Consider the following 13,309-nt stretch of genomic DNA (forward strand, 5'->3'; position numbering starts at 1 on the left):
GGACTCACAAAGTGAGGGATAGGCAACTCAAGTCACACGTTGTATCCAAACACAGTATGAAATAAAGAGCAAATGCAGTAAGGTATTACACCATCAAGGTGGCCTGAACCTGGGTACTTGTGTGTTCCACCTTCTGTTCTTCCTCCCTCTTATCGATCATGACCTAGGAAGCTAGACGCGTTCAGTCCCTCGCCGAACTCTCAAAGTGTCGTAGCTAACAGCACAATGTATGGATCTTAAACCCTGACAGTTGTGATATTCAGCTCGTAAAGTCCGCGACCTAAGACAGCGCGTGTATGATATGAAGTCATATGTTTCTGCGGTACTATATGCGCTTCTATTCTAGAAATGGATTGAAAGTATATTTAGAATAGTACTGCATATGGGGTCTTATACGACCACCGCGATGCAATCATCGTGCAATCATGTCGGTCAACCCACTATAGAGTGTACATCACTCCACACGGCATTGATGTCGGTCAGAGCGACGAGACTGGACGAGTGGGTGACGTCGCTTCAGTGCCGATGCAGCGACCGAGAAGCCTACTTTGGCTGGTGCGCCGCATTGAAGTCGGCTGCCCGTTTGTTCACCTGGCCACGCCTACTTATGCATGGTTCAGGCGCCGTCCACACCACACTCCACATCCTCTTCTCTCCACTTACCAGCTCGACGAAGCGGTCGCTAAGATCTGGGAGGATTGGTCGCTCCGAAACACCTCCGCTGTCGTGCCGCTGGCAGGGGCAAGGACAGGGCTCCTGATCGGCGTTGGCCAAGGAAGCCCTCCGCACGGCCTAGGAGGAAGCGGAGTGGCTTCTCAGCGTCAGGCGATGGTCGGGCAGGGCTGCCACGTCCTTGGGCCTTTCCGCCACTAGAAGGACCACTCCGGCAAGGAGGTGCCGCTGGCCAGGCATAGGTCACCGTCCGCTACAAGTTAGTTTAGGGTTTTTTACGTTTTAGTTGAAGTTGAACGAACAAATATCATCTAGTTTATGACAAATATATTAAACCTATATGTCTATTTGCATGAATTCCAATCATATTGCATGAATTATGTTTGCATTGTTCGAGTTTGTTTCTATGCTGGGCGAAGATTTAGGAGTGTTGGATGGCCAACTCCTGAATCACACATCCATAGATAAATACTATGTCCGTTTTAAGCCGGCGTTCACGCATCCACGAAATGACCCAATTTTATACTAAAGTTAGTATAAAGTTAAGTCATCTATTTTGAAACGTCTATGTCCGTTTTGAGGACCGACGTTAGAATGCTAACACCCTATGTAAGTTTTTTTCCCTTTTTGGACCTCTGTTATTCCCTCTTAATTTGTACTACCTCTATAAACTAATACTACCTTTGTACCAAAATATAAGATGTTTTTAACTAAACATCATATACTCTCTCCGTCCCATAATATAAGAGCGTTTTTGGCACTACTGATACGGAGAGTGTGCAAGACATTTTAGATCAGAGGGAGTAGATGAGACAAATTATTCCTTTCTTAGTTAGTACTACCTCAATGAATTGTTAAGAAATACTAGTAAACCAACTCAACAAAGTCTATCAATATTATTCACGCTGCAAAAGCAAGACAATTACGCCGGCAAGAAACGATGGTTGAATAAAGCATTTGACGGAAGTATACAGGATTCTGGGCCATCTTCTCCACGTTATATATAACGTACAATGAAATACGGAGCAACAAATGTGTACAGTCATTTAGCTCCGTGCTCCACTACGGGGAAACACCATGGGAATACAGAAATCCAGGTTAGGCCACCAAGGCCTATTCTCAGCACTGTGAAGATATCAGGGTTCAGTGAGGTCATAATGCTTGATGTTAGCATTGCAACGTTCAGATCTTTGTGAGGAGCCACCGGTAGGGTGCAGCCACTATAAGCAATTTCTCTCTTACGTTTTCATAACTAACAGAAGCATTTCACCATTCCAAATTCCCATATACTTAATCCTTGGGAAGTGTGAGATCATCTGCAGAAGCTGCCCTTTTCCCATTATAACGCTGACAAATAAACCAAATATCAACAACATAACATATATTAAGATTATGTGAGCAAGTTGTAGAACTAACTGAAATGATTTATCTAAGGTACCTGTTTCCCAAAGGTGAATGGAACATATCTGTATTTCACCATGTGAAGGATCTGACGCTTCATTGTGACAGTAAACAACACCACCCAATAGAAAAGAAGGATAGGCCAAAACACTGGCACATCGAACACACTGAAGAATGTCATGCCAAAAGCAATGCAGAATGCTTTAACTATAGAATACCTGCAAAGGAGAAAACAGAGTAAAGGTCTTAGCAAGGAACACAAACGATCGGTTGAATTATTTCTTTTACCCACTCACAGAAAAATAACCCCGTAAAAAATGAAGAGAAGTTAACTATATCCTTCAAGGAAATCAACTGCATAGGAAAACCTTGACGAAATGGTATTTTTCATGGATTAACGTCCTTTTGGGTGCAATAAACACCATAATCATAGCAAATAACAAGATGCTAATCAACGTTCAATATCTTCCAACGTAGATGGTACTCAATTTTCCAGCTGACATGATTTTATAACAACGGCACAAATATAAAGCACAAAAACAACAAACCTTACATCGTTAGATGCAAAGTCAACAGTAACATTTTTGGAAAATATCAATACAGCCAAAAAAATATTGAGGAATTATCATGGAAAAATAGCAGGGTACGTCACATATTACCAACCAGGAAACCAGAAGAACTGCTTAAAAGTAGAAAACCACTGGCAGCAGATTGTCAAACCCATTGACTGTGTGCTGTAATGGCTGAATAGTGCGGTTGGCTCAAACCAGCAAACACTGGGTATGGTAAAGTTATCCATTGTAAAATCTTCTATTACAAGAAAACAAATGGTGATGATTACAGCATGACACTGGATTGGTTAGAGGGAATGCAATCATATGCAGGCTTTGAAGGGTGCCTGCTTGAATACTGAATAACTTGCAAAAAAATTAGTAGTTAAACAGAGAACAAGATTATACCATGGAATGATCCATAAGTAATGATATTTTTTGTAATGATGCTAATATGCCACCCAATAGAGTTTAACTAAAGAAGAATACGTGTACCATACCAACTAGAATTTGTATGAATTTTTCTAGAAAAAACTAGAATTTGTATGACATATGCCCTTTGAGTTAACTCATATCAACAATAGTTTAACAAAAGAAACCATAAAGAGGACATAACTCATATGGCAAGCCAACCAAGAGGTGCGCCCTGAAACGAAGTGGTGCCAAGCTTCTGGCATGTTCTGTGTGACAAGAGAGTGCCACAAAAGCTAAAAGGCAGGTTTTATAGGACAGCGATTCAACCCGCTATGTCATATGGCATTGAATGTTGGCCCAACTAAACAACATGTCCAACTGTTAGGTGTAGCAGAGATGCGCATGTTTGGGATGGATATATGGACACACAAGGATCGGCTCTGGAATTAGGATATATGTGATAAGAGTTGGGGTAGCCACATCGTCTGAGATGGTTTGGGCATATACGCACAGGCCTCCAGAAACGCGAGTGCATAGCGGACAGTTAAGGCATGCAGACAATGTCAAGAAAGGTCAGCATAGACCAAATTTGGCATGGGAGGAGTCCATTAAGAGAGATTTGAAAGGACTGGAATATCACCAAAGAAGTAGCCATGGACAGGGGTGTGCTGAAGCTAGCTATCCACGTGACAGAACCATGAGTTAGTTTCAAGGTCTTCTGGGTTTCAACTCTAGCCTACCCAACTTGTTTGGGACTAAAAGGTTTGGTTGTTGTTGCTGTCGTATTAAATTATGAGAGCAGATATTAGCAATTTAGCATTGCCTTGGGTTAGACCTTTAACCAAAGGGCCTCTTAGAGCTATAAGTATTTAGCCGTGTACCATTTGTATTTTTCCCGTTCTATAAGGGGCTTTCTGCATATTGTACCATACCTATACATGTATATATTCTGGCCTATGGCCACCTGCGTATACGAGTTGCATATTTCCATACATGGTATTAGAGTTCTAGGCTATTTTTTTCCGCACACGCAACTCATGCTCCGATCCAATCTCATGCTCATGCCGCCGCCATCCCCCTCTTGGCTGGCCGTGGCAGTCCCCGTCGCAGCTTCTTGTGCTACCACCATCCTCCCCTTAGCTGGCCATCGCTGCCTCCTCCCCCTTCCATCCCAGTTTCTCTTTCTCTATCCAACTCGCATCTCCCACCTCAGGTCTCTGCGTTGCCAACCTCAGCATGTCTCAGGTCAAGCCATGCCGCCGCCCTCCAGGTTATCCCCCACTGCCGCCCACTACCTCCCCCCGCTGGGCCCCAGGTCCCCGATCGCCCACCCCCTACCACCGTACTCCACGTCCGAGGTCGACGAGTGCTCCAGCCATCCGTGATTGTCGATGGATCCAGCCGTCCCGCTGTTGTAGCACCTGCAGCTTCCCGCCAACAACTTGTCGGATGTTGCTTCTGCTACCTGCTGGTCCCTGCAGCTATGACCTCTTGTATGCATGCCCCGTCTCTGTGCGTTGTGCGTGACTGCATTCAACTGGCCTTCAAAGTAAAAAAACAGGAATGAAGTTTTTGTCAGGTACACACCTCCCTCGCCGTCGTTGGCTCTTGACAGAGTTCCTTACATTGATCCCATCTCGCACATGCGCCTTTCCTCGGTGCTTGGTGCTCATCCACATGTGAGATCGTTCCCTCTGACGCCTTCCACACCTTCCACAGGCCATGGTGGTCATTCTTCAACGACTCCTCTTGCGACCTCCGCGCATGGTGATTGTCATTGTACACCAACTCCTCAGGACTTTCACCGGCAGTGTTGGTGCATACATATCGCTCCATTGTCTACGCCTCACACATGCGCCTTCCCTTCGCACTTGGTGCTTGTCTGCATGCGACCTCGTCTGGCTTCTGCAGGTGATACTGGTCATGCTATTCCGCCTACTCTAGCGGCTTCCACAAGTGATGGTGGCTGCTCCTCTCTCGAAGCTTCTACGTCGACTACTTCAGCTGTGTCCTTCAATAAGCACTAGGTTGCGTGTGTTCACGGCCTGTTTGTTGCCTCTGGTTCTCCATTGTCAGGTGGATCTACGTCGATCTCTTTAGTTGAGCCCCTGTCTGAGCAGGAAATTACGCAACTACGACGCGTACTAGCTACATATCCCGTTTCTCCATTGACAGGTTTTGTTGGTTCTACTACCAACTCTTTTGGCATTGTGAGACCACCTTCTACACAGGCAGGTACATCTTCGTGGATTCTTGGTACTGAAGCATCTTTTTATATGACTCATGATTCATCAACTTTGTCCTCTATTTGGCCACTAGATTCTCATTTCATGTTCTTACTGTAGATGGTACATCCCTCTCGGTCAATGGCCAAGGCATTCTAGCACCTTGTCTTTTCATGTTTCTCATCTTGTTCATGTTCCTTGGCTTACCATGCAACTCATTTCTGGTGGTCAGATTGTTGACTCCGGTTGTAGGATCATTCTTGACTTTGAATCTTGCTCTATTCAAGATCGTCACACGGGCTGTCATCATTCCCAAGGTCTCTGGGAGCTGATTGGCTTCACATTCCCTCCGCTGCCACCGCCGCCGGTCTGTCCGCCTCGGACACCTTGTTTACGGGCTCTTCTCAACATGGGCATCATCGTCTTGTAACTTATGCGGCTCTCATCTCTCATCCTTAGTTTGACGTGGTGTTCTTGGATCCGTCTCCGATGGTGTGTCTTAGCGAGACCGCCTCAACGTACTTCAATCTTGTTCACTCAAGTGTGGGGTCTAACTCCTTTTGCCTGGCCTTGTTTACGGGTTGTTCTCAAGATGGCATCATCGTCTTGGTCACTTATGCGGGTCTCGCCTCTCATCCTTAGTCTGACATGGTGTTCTTAGATCTGTCTCCGGTGGTGTGTCTTAGCGAGACTGTCAAGTGCGGGGTCCAACTCCCTTTGCCCGGAAAGGAGGCCATCACGACTATATTATCTTTATAAATGATTCCTCTCGACACACATGGATATATTTTATCTTCCCGTGGTGAGGTCTTATCTATCTATAGTAAGTTTGCCGCCATGGTTCATTCCAAGTTTACACGTTGGATCTCGGGATCCGGCTCGCAAGCCTCACCCACCCAGCGGCGGAAGGCATCGACGGGGTAGAGCCAGCTAAAGGACGGCATCGCTTCATGGGAGACTCCATCTGCGATGTCACCGGACGCTTCGTCCTACCGCAGGCAACATCAGAGAGCATCCCGATGGGTTATTTGTCCGCCACTGACAAAGGAGCTTCACTAGCGGTCGAAAAAAAGATGGGAAAGGCGCAGATCTAGGGTCGAAGAAGCGGTGGAAGAATGGGCTAGCGGTGGCCGTCACCAGATGGAAAAGGTCAGACAAGCGACAGCTACCAGCTTGGGAGGGTGATGCGCGAGGAGATCGGCCGGGCCACAGCGCGGGAAGGGTTTGCAAAGGTGAAAGGCATTGCCTTCCCCTTGCCCCTTGATTTATACAAGGGGACGCGGGAGGAAACTCGGGCGTCGTCTTCCGTCGAGCCCCGCGCCCCAACACCAACCTTCCCGCCCTGGCACGCATGCGCCCACCAAGGTGGACACACGTCGCCGAGAAGACGGCGCATTCATGGCCCTGCCTCGAAGATTGAGGTAAGCCCAAGCCACACATGTTTTCGTTCCCCCACCTATTCAATCCAACAACAGGGCGGCGAGAACTTCCAACCCTTTTGCCGTGGCTGCTGAAACGCAGATGTGGCATGCGCCATCACGCAGGACTTCGCAAAGACTGCAGAACATGAGAGGCGAGCCTCCAATAGGCCCTAGCCATCACGCATGACTTTGCAAGACTGCAAAACCTGAGAGGCGAGCCTCCCATAGGCCCTAGCCAAAGACTGGCTATTCAGGACTCCGGCGCCGTCAATCATGGGTATCGATGGTTGACCCCCGCGGTCCAGGCTACCCAGATACACTGGGGAGTAGGGCGGTCACGGTGCACCCTCCATGGGTCACGAGCTGGACCCCTAACAAAGGGCATCAGGCACCGTGATTAGAGATTCGGCTCCATAAAGAGATGTGAGGGTGTTCGCCAGGGACACTACCTCTGTATCGGCCCAACGAGACTAACAGGTGCCACTCAAGACTCTGACCTACTACTGACAATAGCCAGACTCCACCCGCTTGAAGTAATTGGATACCATCGAGTCTTACCTGCTCGTATCTCAACCGCCACGGCGTCCTTGCCCGACGGGGAGGTCATCGATAGGCTTTTGTTTCCTTCTCTCTTCATCCTTTTTTGCAGAAATTCAACAAGTCCTAGGCAGGCGACTTCCCGTCAGGTAGGTCACGCGGTAATCAGGGGCTACTGACAAGGATATGACACTCAGACATGCTACGCAAGCATAGAGTCAGCTACAACATCGACCAAGGTGATGAGTCAAACCAACTTGGGAGACAAGGAAGCAGGCGGCTACCCACACACAGCATGGTCCGATTCGACCAAGGGACCAAGGGGCGCGAGCCCACAATTAGTCCGACCCGAGCAATGTAACCCTAGCTCGACCAAGTATTAGGCAAGCTAGGGGGCTCTTGTGGAACAAAGACAACATTCTAGAGCCGACTAGCTAGGGTCTTACCTACCCCTCTTCTTTTTCCTCGGCCGCCGCCACCACAAAAAGCTTATAACCCAAGAAACACATCTCTTCAAGCACTCAAGCAGTACAACCACCATAGGCTAAGGTGTTGGTAAATTGCTTGCTTCTTGTGCTACCATCTCGATTCATCGCTAGCATCCTCTCCGAACAAATTTGTTGTCTCTCGACAGTATTGTCGGTCTCAAAACAACGACAACATGGCTCTGTTGATTTTGGCCCGAGAAGAAGTACGAACAATCTGGCATGTGCACTCCTTAATTTCTACTCCCTCCGTCCCATAATATAAGAACATTTTTTACACTAGTGTAGTATCAAAAACACTCTGATATTATGGGAGGGAGGGAGTATTGATTAGTGTTTGTCTTTTTTAGACCACTAAGCTGGTTCGTTGGATGGCCTAAGAAGATAGAGAACAGTGGACATTAGCTGCTACGGCAGTTGCTTTGAGCCATGTCCGAGGAGCCGACTCCAACCCCACATGGACCTAGACCTAGCCTCGACCCATAACTAACCAGTCTAATCCAACATATCCCATTATTTATAACCTTTAGTACTATTAACAAACAAAAAGGATATATGAAAGTAATAGGTGTTTATCCCGTCAATTAAACTTGTTTCGTGTTTAATGATAAAATCAGCCTTCATGGTGGATTAACACAAACACCTAAATTTCAGCTCTCTAGCATATTGGGTGATGTGTCAAGGGTGTAGCGATGCATACCCGAATTTTTCGGCAAGAAATGAGTAGCAAAATGAAAACAATCAATAGGTCAACTGGCATGCATCTAGCATAAGTTCACTGCCACACCTTTTTTTTTGTTCTTACTTTGATTTTCGTTTGTTGTATTTTGTCCTTATTCCTTTGAAAATCCTCCACAAAATAAATGTCAGCAGTGAGTCGATTGCCTATTTCTGGATTGTCTGCTTGTACCCACACTAAAAAGAAGATTATTTATTGTGTTAAGGAGATTTAATATTTCTAATATACTTAAATAAAATTATCTAAAAGTAGGATAAAAACAAACGTGGTATCGTTATAGTATATTTTGGGTCAATGTATGTCGAGTCGAACCTTTAGCATGGTCCAATTTCTTAAATCGTGTATTAAACTACCTTATGAGTAAGCGACATATTAGCTCATTTGAGTGACCCTCCAAACTCCTCGGGTCAAACCTTTAGCATGGTCCAATTTCTTAAATCATGTATTCAACTACCTTATGAGCAAGCGACATATTAGATCATTCGACCGACCCTCCAAACTCTATTCCTACTCTCATCTCATGTCTAATGCAGTAGCAGTTAGATCTAAATGTGAACGTGAAGGATCGTCACACAATAAAAAGTGTACTTGATTATTCCGTAGCTTCTCTTAGTCATTTAAGATGTTTTCACGAGCACAAATCCTTACTTGACTCTTGATATGTACATTTTTGTGTTCGAAAAAATTATGTGGCGACCATTAGGCCAAACAATCTGTTCACCATCCGATCTAGAATCTAAGGGTGATGCGTCGCTCCCCTCTTTAATTGCCTCTTACTTTTCTCCCGCAATCACACTCCATGACTCTATCATCAGCCATGCACCCATATTTTCTCTTTCCAGGTTCCGAAGCCGCATGTGCGCCCAGCATTGCCCCTCTCCGACATTCTCATCACACTATTCCACTCCGAAATTTTCTACCAAGATGTCCTGTCCAGCATCGACAGAGGCTCCTAGTCTTGCCTGGGGGCGAGTTGGATAGGGACATGACCCCATGGGGCGTGGCATAAATGCCATGGCAAGTGGATTTGCTGCCATGGCAGGTTGAGGGGGCCAGGCTAGGTACCGGAGGTTACGTGTTCGTCATGGTGGGTTCCTCTAGTCTTGGACGACGTGAGCTTCCACTCCATCGAGTTGGCAACATGGTCCTACCCATATCATACTCCTGATGTGGCGCATCTCAAGTCGTTTGTACCAAGCTGGAGATCCGAATGTAGTCTCACTTATGACAACTCGCCCGCTCCAGCATGCATCTCTCCCCACTGCGTCACATGTGCAGCTTCAATGTTATGCCATGCCTCACCCACCACATGCTCGACATAATGCCATACACCCAATACTCTCTACAATGCCTTCACCAGCTCTTTTCCTCACGCACCTACGACTGCCTTGTCGCCAAAGTCCGGTTCAAGCGCAGCCTAATTGATGAGGTGCTCAGAATAACTAATCTCTAGCAGCCGATCCTGTAGGTTTTGTAGACTGTCTACACAGGAGTGATTTGTCTACAACCTTGGTTAGGAGGGGAAGGTGGTGCAAAGGAACACAACATGGAGGGGGAAGCTGCTTTGGCAAAGCAACACATGTGAGCCGGTGCCTCCATGAAATTGATGGAGTTACCAACAATCTAGGTGACAGTTATTACTGTTAAACAATGTAACTACCCAGTATTAGTATTGTAATAGTTACTGAGGTATTTTGGTTACAGATACTTGTAATCAAAGCACTACCATATCTGCCCAACTTTCATATTGGAGTTACCACTATGGCACTTTTAGTTACCCAGTTGTCCGGGTTACAGTTACCATCAAAGTACCATGTACTTACTCGGTAGTTCAAGCTAAATTTGTCACTCAGACTTCATAACGCTAATATAGTTGCCCAGTTTCTCACTGATGCTCAAGTTTCAGGTATCACGGCCGATATATTTACCCAGTTATCCATAGTACAATTACTATCATAACACTAGTACTGTAAGTCGCAATTATCAACATGACAATTATGCAGCAGTTGGTCATGCTGGTCATGCTACAGTTACAAAGCAATTATGTAGCTACCCAGCTCTTATGCTACAGTTACTAACATAGCAATTACGTAGTTACACGGCTCCTTAAGCTTTACATCATGAAACAATTGTAGTTAACTAGTATAACAGGTCATAGTCACCACCACCATTGTAGTGATTTATTTACATGGTGGTTCAGCGAGATATAGGACAACTTGTGAGTACTTCGGTAACTTTAGTGACCTGTTAACCACTCTGTATAGTTACCCAACATCCAAATTATACTTACCAACATGGCAATTATGTAGGTCCCAAGTTTCTCATGCTACAACAGTTATCACCATGAGAGTTAACCAGCATACTGTGTCACAGTCACCACCATACTAGTGACGAAGTAATGGTGGTTCTGGTGAGATCTATTTTCGAGGCAATCGCTACCTAGCTCACACATTACTGTTTGGACTGTGAGCAATCCAGTAGCTCAAATAATGTTGGCTACCAGGGAGATTTAGTTTTAAAGTTGATAAGTATATCTTGAACTATCTGGCATTGTTCCAAATATCGGCCAGTTAATCGGCATTCGGTCAGTTAATCGCTAATCGGTGCGTCACCGAATAGCCGATTAACTGATTCATTGGCCGATTAATTGGAAAATTCTCCTATTTATCCGTACTCAGCACCTGATCGATACGGTACCAATTTACCGATATCCTAAACATTGCTATGTGGTAACTGACACATTTACTTGGCTTGGTAATCTCTAAGCTCCCAAAAATTTGATAACATCCAACCAAGATAATTTTTCAAGACGATAACAATGACTTATATAGTAACAATGATAACTTCTGAGCTCTCAAAAGTCGCTGAAACATTCCAAGAGTTCTAGTTTTCATGTTGAATAACTACTTGCGAGTAGCTTGTAAGTAACATGTTGCAGCTTCGTAATTTTTAACCCGAAAAAGAGATGCCAGGGCATACCCATATGAGATCTAGTTTCAAAGATCTCGTCATGACAAACTTAATGATGAAAACGGACTGTAAATTGGATAATGCTATTTGGGAGTTAAATCATTCTGATTTTTCAAAATAAAATAATATTTGCTGACATCATCTTTTTTTGTTATATTTGCATGCATGCACCAAAGCTTCAGTTTTGCTAGCTGTAAGAGAATGAGTGCGCGCCAAGATGGGGATAGGGAAGTGTTCGGCAATTCAGAAAAAAAAAATGGGAATAGGAAAATGTTCAGTAGATCATACTAAGGGCTCATTCTTTTCAGCTCCAGATTCTCCAGAATTTTATTCTGAGAAACTGCCCACAGAAACAGTTGCGTACAGATTCAGTTGTCCAGTTCTTTTCAGCTATTGCAATCCGAGATTGTTGTATGAGTTGTGTGCTGAAATGTTTATAATGCCCACTGTGTGCTAAGCATCAAAATTCATATAGCACCACATCACATAGCATGTCCTCTATCGAACATAATAGTCCAAATAAGAAATAACCACACTCAAATAGCATGCCCACTGCCAACTTAGCATCAAAATTGGTCACAACATTCACATAACATACATTCTGTTCCTGCGTACGCGTACCACTCAAAATATAATCAAAACTGGAGCCTGGACGCCCAATCCTACGGAACTGAAGATTGAATATGATAAGCAAAATGGTGACAGCGACCAGAAGCTTCACAGCAACAAGCTCATGGCCACAACGCTCCTGCAGCCGACCATGGGTGCTAGCTCGTGCCCACCAGCAGCATGCTCTACGGCATTGTCGCGATGCAGCACATGACAGAAGCATCAGGAGGGGGAGGTGGCACCCTCAGCCGGTGCTCCCTGGTGCCCTCACCACATGTGCCCATGCCCACAGAGCTGCGGTGGGCGCCCTCGCCCTGGTCCAACATGATGTTGTTCAGCGCCACGTGCCAGCCTGCCAGCGCGCCGGTGATAGGGTGCAGTACCTGCCAAGCGCGCCCGCCTCCGACTCCCATGCGTCCACCGGCATTGAAGAAGAGGAGGCGGATCAGCGTCAGGGACGAGCAGTTGCACCGGTCCATGCGACGAGGTAAGGCGGGAGCAGGGCGAGCAGCAGCGGTGTTGGGGATTCGGTGGGGCGAGGTGGTAGCGCTAGGTAGAAAACGATGAAAAGGGGGGCAAAGCCAAATAAACATTTGTTCAAGTTACATAAGTTCAGGAATCAACTGGAAATTGGGAGTGGCGCCAATTCTCCATCCAACAATTTTTGTGAGGGAAACAGAGGCCATGAGCTGGCAGCTAGGAGGCTTTTTCTAGTTCTTTTCAGCTCAAGATTCCGCAACCCAGAAGTTGTCTCAGAAGATGAAAAGAACTTGCCCTAAATACATAAAGTTCGGAAAATAGCAAAAGTTATTTTGTGTTTTACACTGGATTTTATTTCCCCACTACTTTGAACACCTATGCTAAACAAAATTGGATCCCATGCCAAATTGCAGCTCCGAAGCAAGCCAACAGAATTCACAGAATCAAAGACCAGTGCGACTGTGTTCATGCATTGAAATCACAAACAAGCTCCCACCTTCACAATAGATAACCTACATGGAACATAGCCATAAAATGAGCAAATAGATAGCAAGCAGTCATGCATGGCTGCACAAGAGTTTTGCAGGAACCAGCTAAGTCCCACTCCCGCATCAGTCTCCGAAAATTTCGCAATCAACCAAGACAGAAATTGGCTGCTCACCTATCGACCCAAGAAGTTCTACCCTCAAAAAAGAAAAACTCTGACATGAAATAACCCCATCACCTCTCACATATTATCAAGATCTCAAGCTCCCGAGTAATACAAAACTTACGGGAGAAATCCTACGAGATTAATTTAGGGGAG

At 45.6% G+C, this 13,309-nt stretch overlaps 1 protein-coding gene across 1 annotated transcript in view; it reads right to left on the reverse strand.

Annotated features, from left to right (window-relative positions):
• Positions 1 to 1,594: 1,594 nt before the first annotated feature.
• LOC119336646 (protein RER1A-like) overlaps positions 1,595 to 13,309 on the reverse strand; it is a 13,114-nt gene continuing 1,399 nt past the window's right edge. Inside the window, exons 2-3 of the mRNA XM_037608703.1 lie at positions 2,111 to 2,291; positions 1,595 to 2,019 (exon numbers count right to left, since the gene is read on the reverse strand). Of these exons, the coding sequence (XP_037464600.1) occupies positions 1,963 to 2,019; positions 2,111 to 2,291 (238 nt within the window). The 3' untranslated portion in view covers positions 1,595 to 1,962. The remainder of the gene's footprint in view (positions 2,020 to 2,110; positions 2,292 to 13,309) is intronic.

Source organism: Triticum dicoccoides, chromosome 7B, assembly GCF_002162155.2.
Source record: "Triticum dicoccoides isolate Atlit2015 ecotype Zavitan chromosome 7B, WEW_v2.0, whole genome shotgun sequence".
NCBI lineage: Eukaryota > Viridiplantae > Streptophyta > Magnoliopsida > Poales > Poaceae > Triticum > Triticum dicoccoides.